Genomic DNA, 26,026 nt, shown 5'->3' with positions numbered 1-26,026 from the left:
TCTAAGATTTTTAACATGAGCTCTAGGGCAAGCAGGAACAGAGTGCAAAGATGTCAGAATTTGTGACACTAGGCAGAAGGTAGAGCAGCGAGGAGCAATGTAGGATGAAATGGAGGTGGAACAAAACAGAGATGGGTTGAGGGCTAAAAACCATGCTCTGGAAGAGAAAGGGAATGGGACAGGTGGAGGCACAGCCATCCTGCCTCTATCCAGTCTCGCATGAGGTCCAGTTGAAATGGGACATTTGTGAATAAGGTGTTAAAACACCTGTTTGTGAGAAAAATGCCTGATGGATTTCTGATAGAAAAATATCTTATTGTTGGCAGAATACATGACAAAACAAGGGAATAAGCCAGAGCCAGGGCAATACCCAAAGTTGGTTACCCACCACTTGCAGAAGGACACCAGGGCAGCCCAATTCCCATCACCTGCACCATGGCCAGGCTGTGGGCAGGATTAGGTCAGGTCAGGCAGAACTGAACCCTGCAGACTCCTGGTGCATTGTCCATTGCACCACTGGTGCCAGCCCCTGCCCATAGGGTGCCCCCACCATGACCCTGCCCCAGCCAGCCTGTACCCAGCAGACTTCCTCCAGCACACTGGTGTGGGCTCGGAGTTGAAGAAGAAAGAAAGTTTCATCTCCTCTCTGAGACCTTTTTCCATAACAACCTTGTACTAACCAACTGTGGGGAAAGGACTGGGCAGCCAGAGCTGGCTGTGGATCTTGCCTGCACTGTTGGTGGACCTTGCCTGTACTCATGAGATGTCTTGTCTTCCCTGCAGAAGGTCGAGCTGCCATTCCCAGGCAAAACAGGGTTTGGTTACCTACATCAGGAGCTCTAGTGTCCATCTCTGACTGGGCTGAGCCCATGGGTTGTCTGTTTTTAACACTGTCCACCACCATTTCTGTGTGTGTACTCAAGAGCCCACCACAGGCTGGGCTGCAGGAGGGACCATGGTCCCTTCTCTGTGTTCTGCCCTGGGCCATCATCCTCCCTCAGAGCATCCCTGAGCCGGGTTTCTGCCCACACTGACCTCACAGACCACCCCATCCTAGCCTGCACGTTCATCCTCCAGCTTGGACTCCTCTCTGCATCCAGGCCTTGGCCATCCTTCCCCTCTATAGCTGCAGCTGAGGGGGTCCTGGACACCCCTGGGGTGCTCCCCACAGAGAGGACATCCCCATGGAGAGGCCGGGATCCGTGCTGGGGACCTGCATCCCTCCACCCTGACCTCGTGGCGCAAGGGCAGCGCGTCTGACTCCAGATCAGAAGGTTGTGTGTTCAAATCACACCGGGGTCAGCCTTGGGGCAACCACTGGCCAACCCCTGTATTGTCTCCCTGCTTTTCTGGGGGCTGCCTCTGCAAGGCATTGGCCAACTAAGGTGGGGCACCTCAGGAACAGCTGAGGGGGGAAACATGATGTCCAGAGCTTTCCTTTCAGGCAGACTATACTTGTTGAAGGTTATGGTGGCCAATATAGGGGTGTGTTCTGGTGGGTGTCTTCTACAGGTGGCCTCCTGGGGGACCTGGACTTACCCTCAGGCAATAGTTGCCTGGGAGGGTGGTACAGTCATGGGGTGGTACAGTCAGTCGGTCCAGGGGATTTCTGGACGGGGCCAAGGACAATCCTTTGGTGAAGGACTTTGGAAATAGAGACAAGTTTCTGATGAACAACATGAGAAGCTTTTTTAAGAATACTAAGAAGGAATATCTGGGGAGCTCTAATCTGGTCAGCCTCACCTCAGAGCCCAGATGAAGACTGTGGAATAAACACTCCTGAAAGCCATGCCCAAATGAAGGAAGGATGTGATGATGACTGCAAACGGTGACCATGGATTTATGAAGGGCAGAACACTCTTGGCCAGCATGATAGGTTTCCTTGAAGAGATGACTTCCTCAGGGGTCAAAAAGACACCAAGGAACATCATTTATCTTGACTATGATTTGACCTCTGGTGGGGTCTCCCAGACTGAGCACAGTAGCAGGACACAGACAGAGCGCCTGAGCTGAATCCCAAGGCAGAGTAAAGTGTCTGGACCATGGGGCTGAGGGGGTTGTGGTCAGCGGTTGGCAGTCCAGCTGACGTTCCTCACCACCTGATGTTGCACTGGGAGTTGTTTGAGCACTGTAGCAGGACACAGACAGAACGCCTGAGCTGAATCCCAAGGCAGAGTAAAGTGTCTGGACCATGGGGCTGAGGGGGTTGTGGTCAGCGGTTGGCAGTCCAGCTGACATTCTCACCACCTGATGTTGCACTGGGAGTTGTTTGGTGTCTTTGTGATGGGAACAGAGGATGTTCTGCAGAACAAAGGACACGGTCAGCCTTCCAGGGCTACAGGGATGGTGAGGGGCTGGGGCCAGTGGCGCAATGGACAACGCGCCTGACTACGGATCAGGAGATTGCAGGTTCGACTCCTGCCTGGCTCGACACTTTTAGCCTGGAGGCTGCTTCTCCTGCCCTCTGTGAGGACCTTCCTTCCCCTGCCCCTCATCCATCCTCAGGGCCTTCTGCAGGGCAAAAGTGCTGGGGTGTCCTCTTGCCCTGCAAGATGGAAACAGTTTCTCCAGACCTTATGGTGGAGCTGGGCAGGCCAAAAGGGGCAGAGCTGAGGCCCATACCATAACCAGGGACACCACAGCAAATCCCATAGCAGAATGAAGATGCCTCCTGGACTACCACCCTGTAGGCTGGAGAAACCAGCACTCTTAGTCTGTCTTGGCACATTCATGTTCTCTGGTCCCCAACAACTTTTCAGGCTCACATGGGTCTTGCTGCTGTTTGTCAGTGCTTTACAAAGTTCTGCGTGCAACATCAATGAGCCCCATGGAAAGCATGGACAGGCCATCTGCCTGCCGGACTGTCCCAAGCCCAGCCTCAGTGGGATTCAGACACCCAACTTTGTGATCCAGATGCAGACGTGCTGTCCTTGTGCCACAGGGTCAGGATGGAGGGACATAACACCCAGGCAACTCAGACCCCTCACTTCTATGACTTTACAACCTTATTTTAAGAATTTGGATTGCTCAGGAGAATACATGGTATATCAGTCAGGAAGAGACAAAAGTATGTCTGACAGCAGGCTTTAAAAAACGTTAACTAAGGGAAAAGCTGAAAGAGGTGTGGAAAAGCATAGAAAAGGACAATTCTATACTTGCTCCATGTTGTCAGTGTCTTGTTTGTATTGAGGAGCTCAGTCTTGGACTCAGTGCCCCAGTGATGGTCTCAGGAGTGCTGGATGATGGCCAGTAATCACTCCTCTTGAGCTGGTGGCTATGTCCTTACTAGGACAACCCAGCATGCAGTTGACAGGATGTTGAGTTTTCTGTTGCTGAACTTCCTTCACCCTGTCCAGGTGACTCTGAATGATAACCATCCCTGCCAGTGTCAGCTGCTCTCCCCCCCCACTGGCGTCATCCATGAACTCACATGGGATTCATCCAATCCCATTACTGAGCATGACAATGAAGATATTTAACAGTGTCAGTGTCAGCACTGACCCCTGAGGAACACTAGGAGTAATTAACCACCATTTGCACTTCTAGCCCCTGACAACAACCCTTGAAGCCCAATGTCCCAGATCCTTTTCCACCCACCCCTTACCCACAGTTACAAGTGAGGCTTCAGGTATCTTTCAACCCGTGGTGCTCAGGAGGACAGAGAGGAGATCTGCACAGGGCTTATGAAGAAAACACACACTGAGAGACCTCAGGAGCAATCTTGCTGCCCAGCAATCTAGGAAGTCAGCAGGCCAGGTCAAAAAGGACTTGAGGGGTGGTGGCTCTTGAAGAAGGTGGCTTGCTTGCAGCTTAGATGTAGTGTGTTACAAAATGATGCTCCTGTGATGCTGATGCCAGAGAGATGGAAAAAAAGCCCAGAAGGGGAAGGACCTAATGAAGATAGCTGTCCCTTGTCACCTCCACAACAGCCAGGCAGTTTCAGGGTGAGCCAGGCAGGAGTCGAACCTGCAGTCTCCTGATCCGTAGTCAGGCGCGTTGTCCATTGCGCCACTGGCCCCAGCCTCTAGTCCCACCTGGTGCCCCCACTGTGCTTTCTGTACCATCCACATCTGTTGGTGGTCAAAGAGGAGTGGAAAGACCTCACCTAGCTTCCTCCTGCCCCATCCATGACAGTCTTGCCATATTTACCTATGGGGGAGACATCAGTATTGGTCCCACTGGTCCCACCACCCAGAAGAAGTGGTGCCTGTGCTGAGTCCCCCCTCAAGTAGGCCAGGCAGCAAGGGCCGATGGTGGCCTCCAGCCCCTCAGCTGCTCTGGTGGGTTGGAGGACACATCTTGCCTGCCCCATGGGATGTGGAGCTACAATTCCCAGCCAACGCAGGGCTTGGAGCAGCCCAGGGCTCTCTGGAGCTGTGGTGAATAACTGTGGGTTGAGCTCAGCCCAAAGCCAACTGTATTGTCCTCTACTGCCTGATGACAGAGGGCAGAGCAGGTGAGTTGTGGGTAGTGAGATCTTTTCTTGATGGCCATTTGGTCTGGGCTAGCCTCTACATGGACATCTTCGACTTTCCTTGTCCAAGCCACATGCAGGATGAAGGTACCACAAAGGTAGTGACAAATCCATGAGCCTGCCAACATGGGATGAAGCAGCAAAAGAACATGCAAGTAGGCATTTCCCATTGAATAATAGAGTGATTCCGGTTGGAAATGACATGTGAAGGTCTCTAGTCCAAATTTCTTATCAACTTATGACATTCAGATCAGTGACTTGCCTGCTTGAACTCTAAGTAACTCCAAAATGGAGAGTCCCACAGCCTCTCTGGGTCCCTCTCTCAGTGATTTACCACCCTCACAGTGAATTTTTGTTTTTTTTGCCAGTATATCCAGTCAGATCTTCTGATGTGAGGGAAGATTTTACTGTGCAGGAAGCCCAGCAAGAAGGGAGAAACTCCAGGCAAAGGCAGGCCACCATGGAGAAAGGGGTGTCCCCTGTCCCCATCAGTACTACGGCCAGAATGTGGGCAGGAAAATGGCGAGCCAGGCAGGAGTCGAACCTGCAATCTCCTGATCCGTAGTCAGGCGCGTTGTCCATTGCGCCACTGGCCCCAGCTCTCCTGGAGTTCTGGGGGCTTCCCATCGCTGGATGGGCTTTGTGAGGGGAGCAGGGAAGGCTGCCAGAGATTTTAGTTAAGTATAGAAAAAATTAGATTTTATGAGATCCCTGGAAGTGAAGTGATCTAATCCCCTGCTCAGAGCACAAAAGTCTTTCACATTAGGTCATTTTGTTAGTCGAGCTTTGAATGTCTCCAAGGATGGGAAATCCAAAACCTCTCTGGGACCCTGTTCTAATGTGTGACCTCTGATGTGTGAAATTTTTTTCCTATCATCTTAATAGAGATTTTCCTTGATGTAATCTGTTGTTGTTGAGCTCTATCCTCTATGTCCACAAGAAAAGCCTGGCTCCACTTTCTGTGTAGCACACATGGCATAAACCAATATTATAATCCTTCCTTGACGTCTTCTTCTCCATATTATAGAAACCTAGTTCTCTAGGCCACTCCTCAACAGCCACTCCATTACCTTTTCATCTGGATGACTATCTCTGAGACTTAACACTGTCTGTAAATGTCTTTCTTGTCCTGGAGATCCCCAAACTGGATGCACACTCCAGATGTGGTCCCGCAAGTGTCAGACAGGGTGGTAACGATTCCCCCAATCTGATGGCTAGAATTAGTTGCTGACACAAGAAAACCAAAGCTCAGATGGAGCTGAGATTGGTAGGCATGTGAAAGGTCAACAAAATGGCTTTTAGAATCACATTGGCAGAAAAAGAAAATTAAAAGTAAGTGTGGGAACACTTCTGAGTGAGTGAGGGAAACAGCAACAGACATGAAGCAGGCTGAGGTACTCAATGCCTTCTCTGCCTTTGTCCTTATTGATGAGCTCTGCTCTCAGCTTTACATTCTTTTGCCTTCTGACAGAGCCTATGGCAGTGGATTATTCATGGCAGAGGATGATCAAGTCAGGAATCACTTGAGCAAAATGGGCACATGAAGGACACAAAAGCAGTTGCCAGCATAGATTTACTTACCTGACCTACCCAACTGCCTGCCTTGCTGGAATCTGGGAAAGAAACATTTGTTTATCTTGACTTTTAAACAGGGTCTCTGAGTCTTCTTGTGTCCAGATTGAAAAGATATGGACTGAAGGAGAGGCTAAGAAGGTGGGTGAAATCCCAGATGGACCATCAGACCCAGTTTTGGAATCACCATTTGGAAATGTAGCAGCTGTCCTGTTACTAACGGAATTTGCAGGTGTTGATGCTGGTACTGATACTCTTAAATGTCTTCATTAACAACCTGCATGATGGGATGAGGTGCACACTCAGCAAGTTTCTGGACAACATCAAATTAGGAGCAGAGGCTGATATGCTGGAGGGAAGGATTGCTTTTCAGAAAGGTCTTGTGAGGCAGAAGAAATGTGCTGATAGTAACCTCATGAACCTTAGAGAGGACAAAAGGAAAGTCCTGCCACATGTGGAGGAAACACCCCAGCAACACCCTGCAGAAATGGGGAACCTTTACCCTGGTGTGATTCAAGCATACAACCTCTTCATCTGGAGTCAGACATGCTGCCCTTGTGCTACCAGGTCGATATGGAGGGATGCAGCCCTTAGGCATGGACCCAGCCTGGGTGGTGGGGATGCTCTCCCCATGGGGACCACTCCAGAACTGACCACTACAGCACCCAGGAGACGCAGGGCTGACCCAGACCCTGATAAGCTGGGCATTGCAGCTGAGCCTCCTGCAAGGCAAATGAGATGTCTCCCCCTCCTCAGTCATTAACCCTGGCAACCACTGGGCACTTTTTGCACCAACTGAAAACTGTTGAGCCCCCATTCCCATGCCTTGGTTGCAGCTCCCTCCCTTTTTCACTGCCCCTCTCTATCCTTCGCTCCTGCCCATCTTCATCAATGACAGAAAATTTAGAAAATACTTTTCCCTCATATTTGACAGAACCTCCCATTTCAATTTATACTTATCATCTCTCATCCTTTCATCATGAAAAGCTGTGAAGAACCTGGCTGGACGACCTCATAGGTACTAGAGGTTTGTTATCAGGTTCTCACTGAAACCTCCTCTTCCCCAGGCCAAATAAACACAGTTCCCATGGCTTCTACTCATGCAGTGAGTATGAGGAGAAGCCATCAGACCAACATCAGGCCATTTTGGTGGCCCTCATGGTGGCCCTCAACTAGACTTGTTCCAGTTCACCAATGTCCTTATACTGGGGGCCCCAAAGCCGTGTGCAGTATTCCCAGTGTGGAACATGAGTAAATATTGGGAATAGAGGGATGTCAGTATTGAATAGAGAAGAGTGAAGAGAAAAGGTGCCCAGCTCCACCATAAGATCTGTAGGAACCCTTTATTTCTTACTGAAGGGCAAGAGGACACCCCAGCACTTTTGCCCTGCAGAAGGCCCTGAGGATGGATGAGGGGCAGGGGAAGGAAGGTCCTCACAGAGGGCAGGAGAAGCAGCCTCCAGGCTAAAAGTGTCGAGCCAGGCAGGAGTCGAACCTGCAATCTCCTGATCCGTAGTCAGGCGCGTTGTCCATTGCGCCACTGGCCCCAGCCCCTCACCATCCCTGTAGCCCTGGAAGGCTGACCGTGTCCTTTGTTCTGCAGAACATCCTCTGTTCCCATCACAAAGACACCAAACAACTCCCAGTGCAACATCAGGTGGTGAGAATGTCAGCTGGACTGCCAACCGCTGACCACAACCCCCTCAGCCCCATGGTCCAGACACTTTACTCTGCCTTGGGATTCAGCTCAGGCGTTCTGTCTGTGTCCTGCTACAGTGCTCAAACAACTCCCAGTGCAACATCAGGTGGTGAGGAACGTCAGCTGGACTGCCAACCGCTGACCACAACCCCCTCAGCCCCATGGTCCAGACACTTTACTCTGCCTTGGGATTCAGCTCAGGCGCTCTGTCTGTGTCCTGCTACTGTGCTCAGTCTGGGAGACCCCACCAGAGGTCAAATCATAGTCAAGATAAATGATGTTCCTTGGTGTCTTTTTGACCCCTGAGGAAGTCATCTCTTCAAGGAAACCTATCATGCTGGCCAAGAGTGTTCTGCCCTTCATAAATCCATGGTCACCGTTTGCAGTCATCATCACATCCTTCCTTCATTTGGGCATGGCTTTCAGGAGTGTTTATTCCACAGTCTTCATCTGGGCTCTGAGGTGAGGCTGACCAGATTAGAGTTCCCCAGATATTCCTTCTTAGTATTCTTAAAAAAGCTTCTCATGTTGTTCATCAGAAACTTGTCTCTATTTCCAAAGTCCTTCACCAAAGGATTGTCCTTGGCCCCGTCCAGAAATCCCCTGGACTGACTGACTGTACCACCCCATGTTACCCTCCCAGGCAACTATTGCCTGAGGGCAAGTCCAGGTGCCCCAGGAGTGACTGAGCATGCAGTTATGAAGCTTCTTGCACTCCTGTGAGGAAAACTTCATTTCCTTTTGCTTCTTGATGGGGCAAAATTTGGTAGACACCCACCACAACACCTCCCTGCATTGGCCTCCACTCTGGAGTAACCCATAACCTCTCAACCTGACCCATATCATGTGGCTGAAAGGGAAGCTCTGGGCATCACATTTCCCCCATAGCCCATTCCCAAGATGACCCTCTATAGCTGGTCAATGCCTTGCAGAGCCCTGCCCCTCACACAGACCAGCCCCTCAGAAAAGCAGGAGCAATACAGAGGGTGGCCAGTGGTTGCCCCAAGGCTGACCCCGGTGTGATTTGAACACACAACCTTCTGATCTGGAGTCAGATGCGCTGCCCTTGCGCCACGAGGTCAGGGTGGAGGGATGCAGGTCACTGGTATGGACCCTGGCCTGGGCAGTGGGGATGTCCTCTCTGTGGGGAGCACCCCAGGGGTGTCTGAGCCACCCCAAGAGAAGGACATGGGAGGAAGAGAAGACAGGGCCACCCCTTGAGGAGACACCAGCCAAGTTGTGCCCACAGCACAGTGACCCGTCTGGAGGGTGAAAGCCCAGGGAGGGATGGGTCAGAGGTGCAGAGTGAACAACATGGGTCCAGGATATGCAGGGTGTCCTGGTTTCATCTGGCATAGAGTTAGGAGCTAGAATGGTGCTATGTTTTGGATTCAGTATGGGATCTGGTATGAGAAGGATGCTGATAATACACTGATGTTTATGGTTGTTGCTAAGAGATCAAGGTCTCCCCATGTCCTGTCCATTCGTAGGTGTGCAAGAAGTTGCGAGGGGGCATAAACAGAGCACGGGACCCAAATTAACCAATGGAATATTCCATATCATGTAACTTCATGCTCAGTACATAAATGAGGGGTGGCTGGGAAGGGGACGGGTTCTCTCTTGCTTCCAGGACTGCGACTGCAAGATCTTGGCTTTTTGGGATCGCTAGCTGGGAATGGGCTGGGTATCAGTCAGCAGGTGGTGAGCAATCATGTTGTACATTACCTGTTTGTACTTTCTATTATTATTATTGTTTTATTTTATTACAATTACTAAACTGCTTTTTATCTCAACCTATGAGTGTCCCTTTAACCCTCCAATTCTCTCTCTCCAATTCTCTCTCCCGTCCCCTGGGCGGGGGGAGGGTGAGCAAGCGGCCGCGTGGTGTTTGGCTGCCAGCTGAGTTCAAAGCACGACATGGTGGCAGGTGAACTCAAAGCACACTCCATCCTCCTGCTGTGGGGAAGGTGACCCCAGCCAGGCTGTGCAAAAGTCATGAGGGTCCCTCCTGCCACAGGGCTTGAGGTGGGTGCTTGTGCATCTGCCAGGTGAATGGAGTCTCTCTTCCCAGGGAGGTGGTGGGCCACCATCCCTCCTGCTCCTCTGGAGACACCACTCTCATGAGCCTGTTACTCCTGGGAGAGGCCCTACAGGGCTGTTCTGGAGAATGGTTGTGTTTTGACCTTCCTCCTCTGAAGTACCTCATTTAGAGCCCACCTTGCAGACTTAGCAAGGCTACTGACAAAGATAGTCCCACTCTATCAGGTTAATCAAAAGTCCCCTTCTCTCAAAGAATGGCCCATGGCCATAAAGTCCAGGATGACACACGATCAGAATATCTCCCAGCCCCGACCTCGTGGCGCAATGGTAGCGCGTCTGACTCCAGATCAGAAGGCTGTGTGTTCAAATCACACCGGGGTCAGGATGTGGGGTAGCACAGTGAGATGAGCATCTCCTGGGCAATTTTTTTTGCCCTCCCACTCTCTATGCCACAGCCCTGGTGAAGGGCAGTAGATGTGCCAGGGCAGAGTGGTCTCTCCTTGATGGACCGGTGTTGGGAAGTATCTGGACAGCTTCAGCCTTCCCTCGTCCTAGGTTTACATAGCAGACAGGATTAGTGGACATCCCAGCTGTGGTTTTACGTCTGGGTAACACTTGTCCTGGTCCTAATACCCCTCCAGAAGGCCAAGTGCATCTGACTCCAGATGAGGACTTCTACAAAAAGCCCAACCTGCAGTCTCCTGATCCATAGCAGGGCACGTTATCCATTGCAGCACTGGCCCTTGCAAGCCTGGCACCCTATGGCAACACGTTGTCTTGTTGGTATTTGTGTTTTTTGCCTCCCATCTTATCACTGTGCACTCTGAGAAAAGTCTAGGTCCATCTAGTCTATATCCTGCTGATAGGCGGTTGAAGGGTGGGATAAGACCTCTTTGCATATTCTTCCTCAGCTTGAATAAACCCAATTCTTTCCACCTTTCCTTGCATCTCAAGTACCCAGATCCCCCACCACCTTGGTGGGTCTCACTGGACTTGCTTCATTATTTTAATGTCTTTTTGTTGATTCTGTTGAAACACCTGGCTGTAGGGAAACAAAACCAAGCTGTCAGGACTAGTCATCAGGATCTTTAACTCTCTACTTACTCTCTTCCTTCCCCATCCATTTCTTGGTGAGGGGGGCAGAGGGGATGGAGGGCTGGAAAAAAAGGATACTCGAAGTTATGGGAATGACCTTATATGAGTTATAGTTGATTTAAAGTAGTTGAACTCTTTTAAGGGATTTTTAAAGGTTAATTTTAAAAGACATAAATAGAGCACGTAATGAAAAGAGACAATGAAGCAAGGCAAGGAAAAAGTAGGGGAAAAAAAATGTAATTTCTCCAGTTGTATCCACACCAGGGGTGCACTGCCCCACAGCAGGTCCAGGCTGCTACTCCTGTGCCAGGACCGGGCATTTAGTAAGAAGCAAAGCCCCATGGTTCTGCATCTTGCACACAGAGGAGGGCATTGACCAAAAAGTCTGTGAGAACACAAGTGTGGGACTCACCTAACAAGGAAGCCTTGAGCTCACACCTTCAATGAACTCAGGTGTTCCTGATGCTTTGGACATCAGTTGAATGGTGGTATCTGTACATAGTACTGGGCTAGCATCTTCAGAAGCTCAGGCAACTATTTAGACAGTGAGGAAGATCAGCTAAGGGTATCTGGTACATCGAATCTATCAAAAAGGTAATTTCCATGGATTCATGGGTGGTGGGATTGCACATGGTCTTTGGCAATTTTGCTGGCCTGAAAGTACTAGGAGCTTAATCTACCTGACACAGGCTGTTCTGTCTGACCACCCAGCTCTGGAAGACCCCCTTTCTGTCCATAGCTTGCATGGCAGCATCCACAAGTGTCTTGGGGAATGGGGACCGAGGGGAAAAATAGACAACTCCTGGGCTCAGACCATCCCACAGCTGGTCATCACAGCCCTAGAGAGCCCTGGGGATGCCCTAAGCCTGACATTGCCTGGGAATCACAGCCACAGACAGAAGGCAGAAGAATCTGATGAACCAAGGAGTGCAAGTTCCTTTAGGATGCTTCCACTGTTCCTAAACCCGTACCAAAAAACTAAGTGTACGTCCTTCCATGACTCCTGTTCTCACTTATCTGATGAATAAGTGAATGAATAAACGGATGAATAAACCGATAATAAATGAATAAACCTATGGGGGGTTGAGCGGGGGATTTCACCGGTGACTCTCCTCCAGATGTCGCCACCTCACTGCTGTTTAATGTCCTTGGCTCTTCCAAAAAATGAGCAAGAGGAGCATGCAAAAGGCAGGGGAGATGTCTCCTGGCTGTGGACCAAATGCACATAGCTGTGACAAGGGGGAAACATTGCAGATGACATCTGTACATGCCAAATCCTGTATGTGCTGAGTGCATCCACTCAGCTGCGGTCACTGCTGAACCAGGGGCATCATTCATACCACCACCCTGTCTCTGTAATGTGATTTTCTGTCCCTTTGACTTCTCTCAGTGGAAAGAAACTCAGGTATTTCCTTTTGCAGATCTTCCACAGATGAAAAAAAAAAATACAGTACAGATGGCTAGATGCTTTTGCTGGGAGTGTTAGTGCACTCCTGAAAGAATGGTAGGAAGTATTACTCTGGTATACTTCTTGTTAGAAGTAGTATTTTCACTGCAGCCAATGTGAACAGTTTTTACATTTCATAAAAAAAAGGTGAGATTTACAATTATTGTCACTCTTCAGCAGGCTGTACTTTTAAGACTTTTTAAAGAATTTTTTTTTTAAAGCAGGAGTGACTTGAGTCACAATATAGGCAAGAGCTGGCTGGTGATGAGGTTTAGTCAAAGGGACAGTTTATCACGCAGTAGAACTTGATGTCTCCCACGCAAAGAAAGTTGTCACAGGTTAATAATAACCAAATTATTGAATAATCTTGAGGGTCTTTGAATTTTTCTAGTTGAAACACTCTACCTTGCATAAACAAGGACATTTCTGAGGCCATATCAGATAGGGAAGTGTGAGGAGAAAAGCTTGAAAATATTCCATAAAATCAAAAGTCCTTGTAACAAATGCTGTTTCAGATATATCTTTATTTTCCAATGAAAATCCACTTCTCAGAAAATTGTGATCAGTCCTATTGAGGTCCATTACACAAAACAGTTTACTCTAAATACTGACATACAATGAGCTTGACCAGAGGAGGACATGAAGCCTGTGAGCACAAGGCAAATTTTCTTGAGTTGGGATCCCTGCCCATGGCACTAGCTTGGGTCCAGCTCTGGATTTTCTGTGTCTGGTGTAAATTATTACAGATACTTTAAATATATTGTCAGGCGGTGAGAATTTTTCCTGGCTGTATAAGCATTTGTGCCACTCCTGTGTCACTGGGCTATGTTCGCTTCTAGCACGATCCCACAACTGCACTGGAAGCTGAAGTTTCATTTTCATTTCCCTCCACCCTCTTGACTCAAGACTCAGTGTCTAAGTTGAGGACAAACTCACATCTCCCTGTTAGTGACCAAGGTAAGGTCATTTTTGTTCTGCTGGACCTTTTTTAAGGCTAAAGATCCTCCTGTTTATGGTGGGAGGCTAACTCCTAGGCATCGGTGCTAATAACAAGGTCTTTAGCCTCTTTTTTCCTCAGTATCTGAATCAGTGACAGAGCAGCTGTTGGAGAAGTGATGGACTCTATTAAGATCTAAATCCCAAGCTTTGGGTCTCTTATTTTCGCTGGTCAGGCCTATCCCTGGAGGGTCTCATCCTTATCCCTATTTACATCTAAGGCTCGCCCATGCCTTCCTGCAGAGCAGGATGGAGGTGACAGGGCTGTGACTGTCGGTCATACGTGTTGTGCCCCAATCTTCAATGTGTGGATGGATTATTGCAAATATCTTCAGCAACAATATGGAAAAAGAAGTAAAGAGTGGAATCTCCAGGTCTGCAATTTTTATTTCAGATATTTAAAAGCTGTGCCAGTTGCAAGGAACTTCATAAAATGGAATGAGTGGGAAAATAGATGATAGAAGTGCTTCAGTGTACTACATCCAGGGGAAAATAACCCAGGCTGTCACACTGGACTGACAGTTACAACCCAGGAAAGACATCTGCAGACAGCAACTCGTTGACCTTGCTGTCATGGGAGGCCGTGAAGGCAAACAGTACCAGCAAGGTCAAAAAGGTCTATATACAGATGGTCCAATAGGGCATTACTCTGTTCTTATGTTATAACATGAGGTCAAGATTGCCCCAGAAGAGAGTTGTTGGGGATTATTTCTTTCCCAATATATATTTTGGTGATAGCATATGGCTGATATCAGGAGGCAGAAGGGCTTTCAGATAGTACACTGATATCTTTAAAATCAGACCATACACCAGATGTGGTACAAGATGGATTATTAACTAAGACACCCACAAGAAGTATCTCTTTGGAATGATTTCAGGGCAAAACAAATAAAAGGACTCAAAGCAGTTTCTTATATCTACCTCTGTTGCAATCCTCAAACCTGGAAACACACACACACAAGCACACATACACACACATACACTCATGGTTGCACCTTTCTCTTAGGGTTTTTTGAGCCAAAACTGTCTAATTTTTTCATTCCACTGTTTCAACTAAATCTTCAAATCTCTTTGTGACACCAAGTTCAAGATCTGCATTCATAATGATTTTTGTTAACCTCTTTTTGCTATTTTTCCCTTTTTTTCCAGGTGCAGACCCAGGATATACTCCTGAGTGAATGTCAAGTTGTATCTTTAGGAACTGGACAGATATCAGAACAAAGTCCAGGAAGACCTAGACAAAGCACAAGGACCACCCTTGTGAGCAGACACCAATGCTGATATTGAGATGAAATAAAGTGTAAATTTTTTAAATGGATAGATGCCTAAGTGAGAAGTATACAAGTCAGAGTTCCTCAGTTTTCACGTAACTGTTCCAATAGTATTGCCTGCTCTATCACAGTTCATTAGGTTTTCAAAGCCCCAGAGTTGTGCTAGACTCTTCTTATGTCTTATGTTTGCAGTGTAGAAGTCATGATGTGGATTTCTCCTGAGAAAGAAAGTGGCAAGATGGAGCTGTAGCATATGGCCCTGCTCAGCACATCATTCCCCTTCTCCGAAGGCTGTTAGAGGGATAATATCAAAGAGTGATTTTCCTTACAGCATCTCAGATGTACTGGCATCCCCTGGGGCAACAGAGCATTGTCTCCATTCATACATTAATTCTTACAATACCCCTGGGAAGCGGGGAAGAGAAAACCTTCTCCTGGTTTTATCAACATGGGGATGGAAAGACTTTCTTGGGAACAAGCTGTTGAAGCAAGGAGTCAATCCTGTGCTTTGGAGGCTCCACACATGTATCACCATGCCATCCCTGAAAGACTCTGCCCTGACCAACCTTCTGTGAGATCTTAGGCAAGTCAGCACATGTGAAAGTTAGGAAAGGGTGTGCAGAGCCATTCCACATCTACTTCAGGGTCCTGTCTCTTACAGCAGTCCAGATACCCACAGACAAGCTTAAGAAAAAGACAAGCAGAGCCTCATATTTTCCTTGATACACTCTCTGAGCTTCCCACTGACACTTACTTCCAGAAATGGGATGGGTTTTTGTGTTTACCACCACTACAGAGTGTTTTCCTGGGAATTTGGTTGATCATTTTCAAATATACAAAATTCCAGAGGATTTTGAGCTATTTTTCTCATTGATCAGGAGAGAAAAGGACACACAGATGATGGCACCGGAGTAGTTCAGATGCCACTTCTATCACTGTCCCAAATAATTGAGATTTGCTGTAAGCATCAATTAGTTGCACAATTACCCAGCAAGGCAAGCTCAGCTGCCACTGGATCACATGCAGTACTCTAACAAGACTCAGCAGATTCCTGGCTGCTCTCCCCTCCTCTGCTTGCTTCTCTCTGTGCCTCTATTTCCCTTTCCAGTTGGTGACTTCCCACCAGGGAAGGGCTTGTCCAGGTATCAGATGGGGCACAACAGAGACTACCTAATTCTAGTACAAAGGAGATCATAATTAACAAGACATGGAGAGCTGTCTATAAAAATCTCACTGTTCCAGCCTACAGTACATTTATTTACCTGTTTACATCAGGAAAAAAGGCAAAATCCACTGTTTATCCATTTCCCCAGCAGGGTAAGTCCCTATTTTATACAGCTGAAGAAAGGCAGGGGAAAAACCATGCAGATGCAGCGTATCTGGGTAACATTAATTCCCCATCCGAAAGAGCTGCAAGACCTGCCAGACCTTCTCACCTTGATATTATCAGTACACTTTTCATGGGTGCCTCATGGCCATGGTGTTCTCTCAGTACACCTTTTTCACAAGGTTTGTGCCAGTAGAAGATGAAAAACTGCTTCTTAGTCTTTCGTGCATGGAAAACCAACCAAATTTTCTTTCCTTTATATGAACTTTTCCCTGGGATTTTGACACTTATGTAAGAACAGGAGCTCTCTGCCAAATGGGATTTGGTCCCACAGCTTGCTTGCTTGCTTCCTTCCTTACTTCCTTTATGCTTCTGAGATTTTAAATCATATTTCTGTACTCAAAACTGTCTTGCAACTAAATCATGACACAAGACCTATGTCCTTTATACTGGAGAAATGGCTGATCAAATAAAGAACTGTTGTAATCAAAAGGACCAGTTGGTTTGTAGGGGAAAAGCCAGAGATTTCACTTATTTGTGGGGTGATTGCAGCAGCTTTGGTCCAAATAGTATACCAGCATAGCTGATGAGTGTTTTGGGACAGGAGGAATGAGTGGAGGGGAAGGAGAGAGGGAAAGACTCTATCTACCCTCTCCTGTGACAACATCCATAGCAAAATTCCCTGGGGCAGTATCAAGTCCATGCTGGCAAGCAAACCAGTGTAGGGACAGAGGCATAGGACCATGGATCTATAATATCAGCTAAGCTGGGTGTTGTTTGGGCCCAGGCCAACTAGCACTGACCCAAACTATCCTTGGGCACAGCTGGGGGTTGGTATGGGCCAGGGACCATTCCCAATACATAGTTTTTATTTCAGCCACCTTGTTCTGGAGGGTGAAAGAGTTTAACAATATGGATGTGGCCAGCCATCCTAGCTGCCTTAGGAACGATCCCCATCATGTTTAATTTCATGGTTGACACAATTATCCCTCCTGTCCTTCCTCTGATAACCTCCTTCCACCCACTGTTGGACTGGCTCCACTGTCACCCGTCACCAGACTCCATCAGCACACAGGAAGATACATCAGAATCACTTCTGTCATACCAAAATTTCCCTGTTCAGCATCTAGCCTTCTGCCCCAACCCAGTGGAAGGAGTTAGACAGAAAAGAAAACCCAGACTTTAAGGCTAAACATGTACCTGTTCACAATCAGCTCCAGATGATATGACTAGGCAGCCCAGAGGACTCTGCCTTGCAGGTCCTACCTAAAGAGCAGTGATCCGTGGGCCTTGCCTGGGAAGAGGTGGCACAATTTTGCATTGGTAAGGAATCAGGCTTTTTGCTATATTTGTATAATTCCTTACCAAGGCCAAAACTTTAGATACGCTATTTGCACTAACACCCACAAAACCCCTCTGAAGGGCTGGAAATGGAGGTGAAGGGTGGGTGAAACCGTGTTTTACACCCTCAGCAAAGACATCGCATGAAAAGTGTACAGAGGACTCTGAGAAACGCAGCTCTTCATGCTGCTAGCAAGTCTTGGCCTTTCCAAAGGTCATTTGCCTGGCAGTGCCTGGCTCATTACCCAGGAGGAATCCCATCTTCGGAACAGGGGTTGAGGTGCTGCTGTTAGAGGCATGGTTTCCCAGCAAAGTCATGCACCAGGGAGCAGGAGCTATTAGCCGTGGGTGGTTCTGTGGAGACCTTTATGCAGGAGGCTGGAAGTGACCCTCTTAGCTGCTGTGGGGTTGGGTCCCTGCAAATGGCCTTGAGCATTTTGTCAACTTCAGCAGATGAAAATAGGATTGGCTTATGCCCTGGCAGTGTGTCTGTGAGTTCAAAAATTAACAACTCAGTGGCTTCCCTTTCCTTTTGAGGGACTCTTTCAAGCTGGCCTCTGAAGGTGCTGCAGTATTAGTCCTGCTCCCAGCTAAGACTGGACAAAGCCTCATCCCCCAGCATGGGGACCAGAGTGGTGGGAAAACACCATCCACGGATGGGGAGATGAAGTAAGGAGAGAGGCAGAAAGCAGATTTACATGGTGCTCCCAGAGTCTCACCTGATAGATGCTTAACTCAAAGAGATATTTAAGGGACAGAGACAGGACATATCAAAGAGATGCTTAGAGTCCTGTCTCTGACCCCTAAGAAATAGTATAGTCATATATTGAGGCATTTTCAACCCACAAAGGGTGCTGTTCCAGCGAGAAAATTAATGGAAAGTTGTCTTAAACTAGAAATCGGGAAGCAAATATTTTTGTGATGAAGGCACAAGGAAAGAGCTCTTACTCCCCAGACAGGCACTGCCCATTCTCTTCCCATCCCCAGCAGACGTAACCCACCGTGTGGTAGAAAGCAAATACCACACACATCTCTGGTCCCTGCATGCATTACACAGTGCACTGATTAGTTCATTGGAAACTGATTATGTACTTCATTATGTCATGGTTTACACAGCCAGGTTTTGCGTGTGATACTGACTTCAGAAGGTGCGAGCTGCTTTCCAGAGGGCTAGAAACGAACTAAGTAATTTGAAGTAACTAGGTATTTATTATAAGGGAGTCCTCCAGGTGGCTCGTCTTCTTTAAAGGATTATATTTCAAGTCATCTTTTATAACTCCATGGATATATTTTCTTTGTTAGATTGGTGATATATTTTCTTTTAGTATTGTCCCTGACTGTGTGTTGTCTGTCCAGGTAGAGATCTGCAATGGTTGACTTCCAATGTGGGATTTAGATGTGACTCACAAGCACCTAATCACTGTGATTTCCTTTGGTGACAGTGACATCCAAGCAGAGGCAGACACCGTGAGGAAACCCTGTGCAACTCCAAACTTTAATCAGGACACCGATCTGCATAGAAGATTGTTGTCTTAATCCCAAATCATTTATAACACAGGAAAGATTGCTAGCAGCAAGACAAAGAGGCATTCAAAACAGCTGAGCTATGGGTAGGGGGAAGAGGGACAGTTGCTGGAGCACCTTGTAATTGGTGCAAAACCAGACAAATATGAATATCTGTAATATGTTTAGTTGCAAATACAGACTGGAAAGCTATACTTCTGTACTAGTAACAGTGCCTCTCCCTAGGCCCTGAGATCCTATGGCATGGTGTGACCATACCCATATCGTGCAACTGTCTCAGCCTCCAAAACAAGGTTACACATCAGGCTGCCTACTGGATTAGTTCCTAGCAGGAGTAATTGTTGAAACAGCCCAGGAATTTTTGGCAGAGAGATAACAGAGGCTAAAACTGCCAGGGCTGTTCTAATAATTTAATGTTATGGATGATCAAGTTTCAGTGATTGTGTCCTGGCACTTCTTAATCTGTTTGTACTGACACAGAGAGGTCAGCTGAATTACTGTTCAGACTCTGCTAACTGTATTAGCTACAGCTCGACAGGTTATAATGAGATTTTGGATGTAGCAGACACAACGGACTTGTCTATTACACATGAAAACAAGCATGCATATGCAGGTGAAGGTCAGTGCCGTGCTGACCTGTGATATATGTATTGTATGACTCCAATTCTTGTGGCTGCAGCGTTAGCAGCTTCCTACCTAACAAGAGCCAAAGGAGCTCTAGAGATTTTATTTTTGATGATGATGTTACCACAGTCAGCAGAAATCTACCCGTTACACATAGGAGCAGACATTTTGGTGCTGCACAGAAGGAAGCATTTAGACACTGCTCACTGTCTAATGAAAACACTTCTGGTGTTTTAGTTTGCCATCAACTGCACAATAATTCTTAAAAATTAAAGCTTCTGTGCTATTTCATATGATACCACACAGAAGCCTCAGCCCCTTCCAGGAAAAGCATCACTCCAGCAGCATTAGTGCTGTGTGACAGATCAGGAAACTCATCAGCCAGGACCAGAGAAGTACTAGTCTTTTCTCCATACATACAGGAGACCCTGCCTCCCAGCCTTCCTCTCAAACACTGATTATTGTTCCTTTTAACCCTCATCTCTACCGAGGAATCTTCCTTTTACATGGGCTTTAGAGGCGCAGAGGACATTACATTCTCTACGCTGATTTTCAGCGTTCTCACGTAAATGTCTGATGTTGACTCACTGTATAGATTACAACACGAGGACACAAGAAATTGAGATCAAAGCACTGCAGCATCCCTGAACCTTATGTGCACAGAGGTGCTGCAGCCTCCTCTTCTGCCCACCTCAGATTTGTGCCTTTTCAGTGATGCTAGCAAGTCTCTTACCCATCAGGTTTCTTTAACTGCTCTTTGCTGTATTTTTCTTCCTCTAAAAGGTTTAAGGAGTTTCTCTAATAGAGCACCATTCTAGCTATCACAAGCACAGTGAGGGCTGATGGAAGAACGGAAGGAAAACGTGCCTGATGTTTTTTGCTTTAAGCCCTCTGCACCCATTTAGCCCGTGTGAAATAGCATGAAACACTCTACTGACAAGTCACACGTGGAAGTATTTTGTAGAAGAGCAGAGTGTTTCTGTCAGAGGATTTCCACTAATATGGCTCCATGGATGAAGCAACATCATCCCTCATGTTCCCATTCTCATTGTGCCCTTAGTAAGACGATGCCGAAGGATACCTGGTGGGATGGCAAGTGAATAAATGGACATGGCAGTGGTCAAGATTACACATGGATTTGCAGACTGATTGGTCTGAGCTCCTCCTTCGCTGAGCTAGGAGTGATATGCCTGTGTGTCAAAAGATGTAAGATGCAATGGATGTCAGCTTCACCTGTAGCTCTGAGCAGAGGTGCAGAGTGCATATCTCTTACCACCGGCATCTGCAGTCAGCTGTGGGAGAGAACCACACCGTTACTTACACTGCAAAGGAGAGAGCTGTAAATTTGATTGACATCAATTTCCCACATAGAAAACTGTAAAAGCAGACCAGCCAGCTAAAAAAGTAGGAAAACCCAAACGTGTTTGTTAAAATTGCCCTGTGTGTACACGATGATGGGGATAAAAAGAATGTAAGATTTCAGTCTACGTTCTTTTATCTTGTGTGCTAAAACTTGGAAGCATCAGACAAAGGGCACAATTGAAGAACATATTGTTATCATAATTTATAAACTTATTGGTGACTAATGGTATATAAGGCACTGAAAACATAAATTACTCTGCATGTATTGTAAGGATTTGTGCCATAATTAGGAAAACCAGGAGAATACTGAATTATGTGCTAACATGAACTTGGTTTTAGTGGGATGTAAACATATGCTTTCCTAAATAACCATGTGCCTAGGTGGTTTTAAAGGCATACTTATCGTTACAAGGGTAAAATCAAGTCCTACCAGTGTCCAAATACATGTACACCATTATAAATAACCATCATCAAAAGTATAATAGTTCTTAGACTCTAAAAAGACATTTTATCATTCATTAACTGTTAAGTTGTGCTTAAGAGAAAGTCTTTGAGAAAATGTTGAGGCAAAAAGCAATCAACACCATATATGGTGCTCATTATTGATTATTATGGGAGACAGTTTGTCAGTCAAGAAGGGAAGAAGAGAAGAAAAACATCTGCCTTGCAGAAGACGGAGAAATCTACTCAGTTGTTGTGTGATCCTTTATCAGGATGAGTTGATGTTTGCAAGGGCTGGCCCCACTCAACATTTTAGATTTTGCTTGCCTTTGGAAAGCTGTGCTGCTAGGGCAAAATTCAGAAAAACTTGATTGCGAACAACAAAACATAAATATCTATTCATACCTTACAGATTTACAAAATTGCCTATTAGTAAATGGGGAGAAATAAAGGGAGCACCATTCTGAGATATTGTGTCCTTCATGATCATCCAGAGATCTGCTGATGTACCAAGTCCTTCTTTTGCACTCAGCTGTAGGAGCACAGGTAAGGGAGCTTCTACTATTATAAGTTGCCCATCTTTTCCTGGTCTCAAAGACAAAATGAAATGTCTTTTGGGTGTCACATGTGTCTTCCCTTTCTCATTTTCTACCAATATTCTCATGGAATCTTTTATGTCTTGTTTGCACTGCAGTATTCTTACCTAAGGCTTTACGTGAAGTTCCCCCAACACCTATTTGCTTAGAAAGCCTAATTTCTCTGGGGTAGGTACCTACAACTCCTTGAGTTCCCAGCTCATGTCTGGAAGTTGACATTCAACAGAGATCTCCAGGACTCCTTCCTGGCTCTGACTACCATGGGACACAGCTCCACATACACACTGTCATGTTCCAGCCCCAGGTCAAAGCTGTGCTGCACAAATTGCTCTGTTCCTCAGGTGTTTTGTACAAGTTTGGCCTGGTTTTAAACAACCAGCTCAGACCTGTCTTTGTTTTTACTAGAAGACAAAGTCATGGAATTTTCCTGTTGCTCTGGATTACCTTTTCAGGCTGCCTGTGCTAGCAGTGCTTAAAATGTTGTTCACTTTCCTAGAGGGCTGTTTTACTTCTGCAGCAAATAAGGTTGTTCATCAAAATCTATGAATGCTATGGCAATTTGCATCACTGAAATTTAAACACTTCGACTCTGATAATAGATTTATTCTGTTCCACAGGTGGGAAAGAGTAGAACCCTGAAAGGAAGCAGAACTTGTTCAAATACTCCATGTGATAGCAAAAGTAGTCACTACCTTCCCCAGTGCCACATTCTGATTTTATTTGAAGAAACATGACTCCTCCCTAACATAACTTCTTTAGGGAGCAATGAGTGCTCAAAAAGCACACTTGTATTTGCAAAACATCACACCACCATTGTCCTGTCTATGTGAAAGACAGGTGGAGGAAAATCATATTTCAATAGGTCTTCATAAAAGCAAAAGGATTTTGTTTCCTGGTTTCTTCACGTTCATGTTGCAGGTCAGGTGTCTGTCTCTCTGTTCGGGTGTCCCAATGGCAGCTCACTGAAAAAGAAAAGAGAGGAGGGACAAATCAGCTCTCCTCTCCATTCGAAATGGGGAAAGCTGGAGAGCTGCTGGCAAAAGAAGAGATAATTTCCAAGGCAAGGGTACAAAAAAGGACATTCTGGAGAGCTTGGCATTTCCTGGTTAATCAGATTTTATGGGTGGAAGAGGCAAATCAGTGTTTATCTTACTGTTATTCGCTGCATAAACACTTAAGTAACTCACCTTGTTGCTACTTTCTCAGCTGCTTAAGCTTGCCTGTTAGTATGTAGATTAAACATAAACACTGGTAATGTTTTCATCCTACGAATAATTCTTAGAACAAAAATACCATTAACCCTGAGTTAAATATAATAAAAGAGGTAATAAGGAAGCAAACCGCTGAACCAGAATGCCAGAGCTAGGAACTGCAGAAACGCCTGGGCTTTGATAGCGATTAACCTGTTTATTATGTGTGATGGTATTTGGGCAAAGGGAGGATTCCCATGGGTGAAAAGCTGTTGTAGTCATTTTTGATCTACAAGCCCGGGATTTCATGAAGCAGAACCTTCAGGGCTTTGATCCCCTAACCAATGCTTCTCAGAAAATTTACAGCCACAGGTATCACGCTCTGAAGTGAAGCCCCAGAAGATGTTGCACTTCAAGACAATATGTTTGCTGAGGTTGTTATGGAACCAGCCTATACTCCCAAACTTTTGGGGCAATATGAAGGGAAACAAAAGGGGACGTCAAAAGTTAGTAAAAATGCAAAGCACTCAAGGTGGCATATAAATGAGAATTAAAGAAGGGAGAGAGCTTTGCGTCAGCCCTCTGTGGTGGGTGAGGATGTCCTGGAATCTGTTTAAAAAGTGACAAAGCAAAGTTGCATCATCTCAAATCTTTCCCAATGCTTTTCTTTGCCTTTGACATCACCTGCCTGGTGAGAGAGATGGGGAGACAAAGTCAAAACGTTATGTGACTTGTCAGCGAGTGACAGATCCAGGGTCAATAGTGGGACCAGACTCCAACGGTGGCTGACTCCCCACCCCTCTGCCTGACCCATCCCCATGACTGTGTTGGAATCAGGTCTGCAGAAGCCATGCAAATGGGTGCAGCTTGGTGGGGCTTGGCTGATGGTCACATTATATAACTGACAAGGTCAGTGGAAATTCACCCTTGGGGATTGCAACATGTTCACTGCACATTTCATTGCAACCTGCGATAAGGGGGATGACCAGTCTGCTTTCCAGAAGATTGGTTGCAGTTACTTATTGACAGAGCACTCAGCTGTCAAACTTTCACAATCCCACAGGCCCTATAAATACCAGATGCCTTTCCTAGACTCTTCCTCAAACAAACTTCATCCTCCGTCGGTCTTTCAGGCACTTTGCAGGAGCACAGAGTCCACAAACGACTGGCAGCCATGAGGATCCTCTACCTGCTCTTCGCTGTTGTCTTCCTCCTCTTCCAGGCTACTCCAGGTGAGAAGCAAAATAAATCCTACAAAGAACAAAAGGGCTTGTAAGCAGAAGTGTGTGCATAGGAGGAAAAAAGCAACTATCAACTGTCAGGAAAAATCTGATGCTGTTGGGATGGTGTTATGCAGTGGATGGAACGAAGAACATCTGTGCTCATGATGACTCTCTTCCTAAAAAAGCAACACATGATTTATTGCATATTTATCCTTCATCATTTTAGACTGAAAACTGAGATTTTTAATGTCTTCCCCTTCCCACAGGTTCTGCAGATCTTATTTATCCTGACACTGGAGAGTGCAGGAGCCAGGGAAATTTCTGCCGTGTTGGGACATGCCCACCCACCTTCACTGCCTCGGGGTCATGCCATGGCGGGATGCTGAAATGCTGTTCCAAGTAAGTGCCGCAAGACTGAAGGGCATCAGGGGGCATTTTTGTCCTGCCATTTTATCAACTGTTTCTTTGAATAATATGCACAACTCCACGGGGCTGGCATGGCAGCCATGTGTGAGAAAGTCCAGATGGAGGATGAACATTTATACTATGTAGATGTGTGTTTAAGGGGACAATTTATTTTAATAGAAGTTGTGTATGAGAGCAAAAGTTCAGGAAGGTCAAAATTTCCCAGAATTTGGTATTTTTCACTTTATTTTAAACTTTGATGGGGGAAAAAAAGAGATGATTTTCCAATAAATTATTAGGAAATTATTTCACAGTATTTTCACCCTTCAGGTGAAACAGTGTATCCTCCCTCTGTTCTTTTCATTTCCAAAATGACCTAGAAATTCGGATTTTAAAAAACAAAAGATGTTCACGGAACAGATGATTTTACAAAGGAAGTATGTGATCCCTCAGTCTCTGTGAACAATCATTCTCTTTAGGAAGCAGTTTCTACTGGTAGCAAATAGACTGCTAGGATCAGAACTCAAACATCAGATTTCTGTAAGAACATCTGTTAGGCTTGATCAAAGAAGAATTGGGCTGGGAAAAGAACAAGACCTCTTGAGTTTGGTTCCTGGTTTAATTTTTCTACAGAAATACTCTTTCTCAGAAGAACGTACCCATATGTGATAATGATAGATGCTAACGTTCAGGATTAAAACTCTTCTTACTGGGTGGTTAGATTTTCAGCTGGGTTTGTCAATACATCTGTAGAAGTTGAAACCAACAGGGTATTCTGAGGTACAATATAAATTTTTCCCAGCTCAGTTGCTTGAAAAGAAATCTTTAAAACTGGACACAATGAGTTTGATTCAGTCAGCCACATTGAGATGTTTCGTGGCATCTGAAGTGCCTTGGAGTACTTAAACCATATATACATGTTTGGCTGAGGTAGCTCATGACCTGTGGGAAAACATTGATTTACAGAAAAGATGACTGGAAGCCAAACAGATACCCCACAGCTCTTCAAATGGCAATGGACTTGTGTGATTCAGTAACTAATTCAAATCCCCAATCTTTATTTTGGGGTGAGCTGAATCTAAATTTTGTTACTAGTAGTAATATAACTAGTTTGCCAGTGATCATAGTTCTTGTGAACTGGATGTCTGCAGACCTAGACACCCAGCACACATGGGCACCCTTCCATGGAGGCATCTAAATGTAGATATCTAAACCTGAAGGCTGAACCCATCCTGTACATTTATTCTGAAAGGTAATTAGCAGGTATTGAAGCTTTTAGAGATTGAGTTTAGATTGCACTTCAGCAAAATAACAAGACCCTTTGTATCCTTACAGGATTTTGCCAGAATAAGAAGAGAAGGCTTTCCTGTGTCAGTGCCCTTGTACCAGCAACATTTCC

The 26,026-nt window shown here is 46.2% G+C and overlaps 1 protein-coding gene, 1 long non-coding RNA gene and 7 other non-coding genes across 9 annotated transcripts; 4 read left to right on the top strand and 5 right to left on the bottom strand.

Annotated features, from left to right (window-relative positions):
- Nucleotides 1–1,230: 1,230 nt before the first annotated feature.
- On the top strand, nucleotides 1,231–1,302 carry TRNAW-CCA (transfer RNA tryptophan (anticodon CCA)). Its single transcript has one exon. It is a non-coding gene; the product is annotated as a tRNA-Trp (tRNA).
- Nucleotides 1,303–2,357: 1,055 nt separating this feature from the next.
- Nucleotides 2,358–2,430, top strand: TRNAR-ACG (transfer RNA arginine (anticodon ACG)). Its single transcript has one exon. It is a non-coding gene; the product is annotated as a tRNA-Arg (tRNA).
- Nucleotides 2,431–3,945: 1,515 nt separating this feature from the next.
- TRNAR-ACG (transfer RNA arginine (anticodon ACG)) lies at nucleotides 3,946–4,018 on the bottom strand. The gene has a single exon. It is a non-coding gene; the product is annotated as a tRNA-Arg (tRNA).
- Nucleotides 4,019–4,997: 979 nt separating this feature from the next.
- On the bottom strand, nucleotides 4,998–5,070 carry TRNAR-ACG (transfer RNA arginine (anticodon ACG)). Its single transcript has one exon. It is a non-coding gene; the product is annotated as a tRNA-Arg (tRNA).
- A 2,450-nt stretch (nucleotides 5,071–7,520) lies between these two features.
- TRNAR-ACG (transfer RNA arginine (anticodon ACG)) lies at nucleotides 7,521–7,593 on the bottom strand. Its single transcript has one exon. It is a non-coding gene; the product is annotated as a tRNA-Arg (tRNA).
- Nucleotides 7,594–8,754: 1,161 nt separating this feature from the next.
- TRNAW-CCA (transfer RNA tryptophan (anticodon CCA)) lies at nucleotides 8,755–8,826 on the bottom strand. Its single transcript has one exon. It is a non-coding gene; the product is annotated as a tRNA-Trp (tRNA).
- Nucleotides 8,827–10,095: 1,269 nt separating this feature from the next.
- Nucleotides 10,096–10,167, top strand: TRNAW-CCA (transfer RNA tryptophan (anticodon CCA)). The gene has a single exon. It is a non-coding gene; the product is annotated as a tRNA-Trp (tRNA).
- Nucleotides 10,168–22,502: 12,335 nt separating this feature from the next.
- LOC141921486 (uncharacterized) lies at nucleotides 22,503–24,145 on the bottom strand. Its single transcript, XR_012622697.1, has 2 exons — nucleotides 24,076–24,145; nucleotides 22,503–22,771 (listed from the first exon to the last, which is right to left on the bottom strand). It is a non-coding gene; the product is annotated as an uncharacterized LOC141921486 (long non-coding RNA).
- LOC141921485 (gallinacin-10-like) lies at nucleotides 24,086–24,625 on the top strand. Its single transcript, XM_074820264.1, has 2 exons — nucleotides 24,086–24,231; nucleotides 24,489–24,625. Exons 1-2 carry the CDS (start codon nucleotides 24,174–24,176, stop codon nucleotides 24,623–24,625), a joined length of 195 nt encoding a protein of 64 aa, XP_074676365.1. The 5' UTR covers nucleotides 24,086–24,173.
- The last annotated feature ends 1,401 nt before the right edge of the window (nucleotides 24,626–26,026 follow it).

This window comes from Strix aluco, chromosome 3 (genome assembly GCF_031877795.1).
Source record: "Strix aluco isolate bStrAlu1 chromosome 3, bStrAlu1.hap1, whole genome shotgun sequence".
Lineage (NCBI taxonomy): Eukaryota > Metazoa > Chordata > Aves > Strigiformes > Strigidae > Strix > Strix aluco.
Note: the sequence above shows the minus strand (reverse complement) of the source record. Positions and strands in the feature narration are given on the sequence as shown.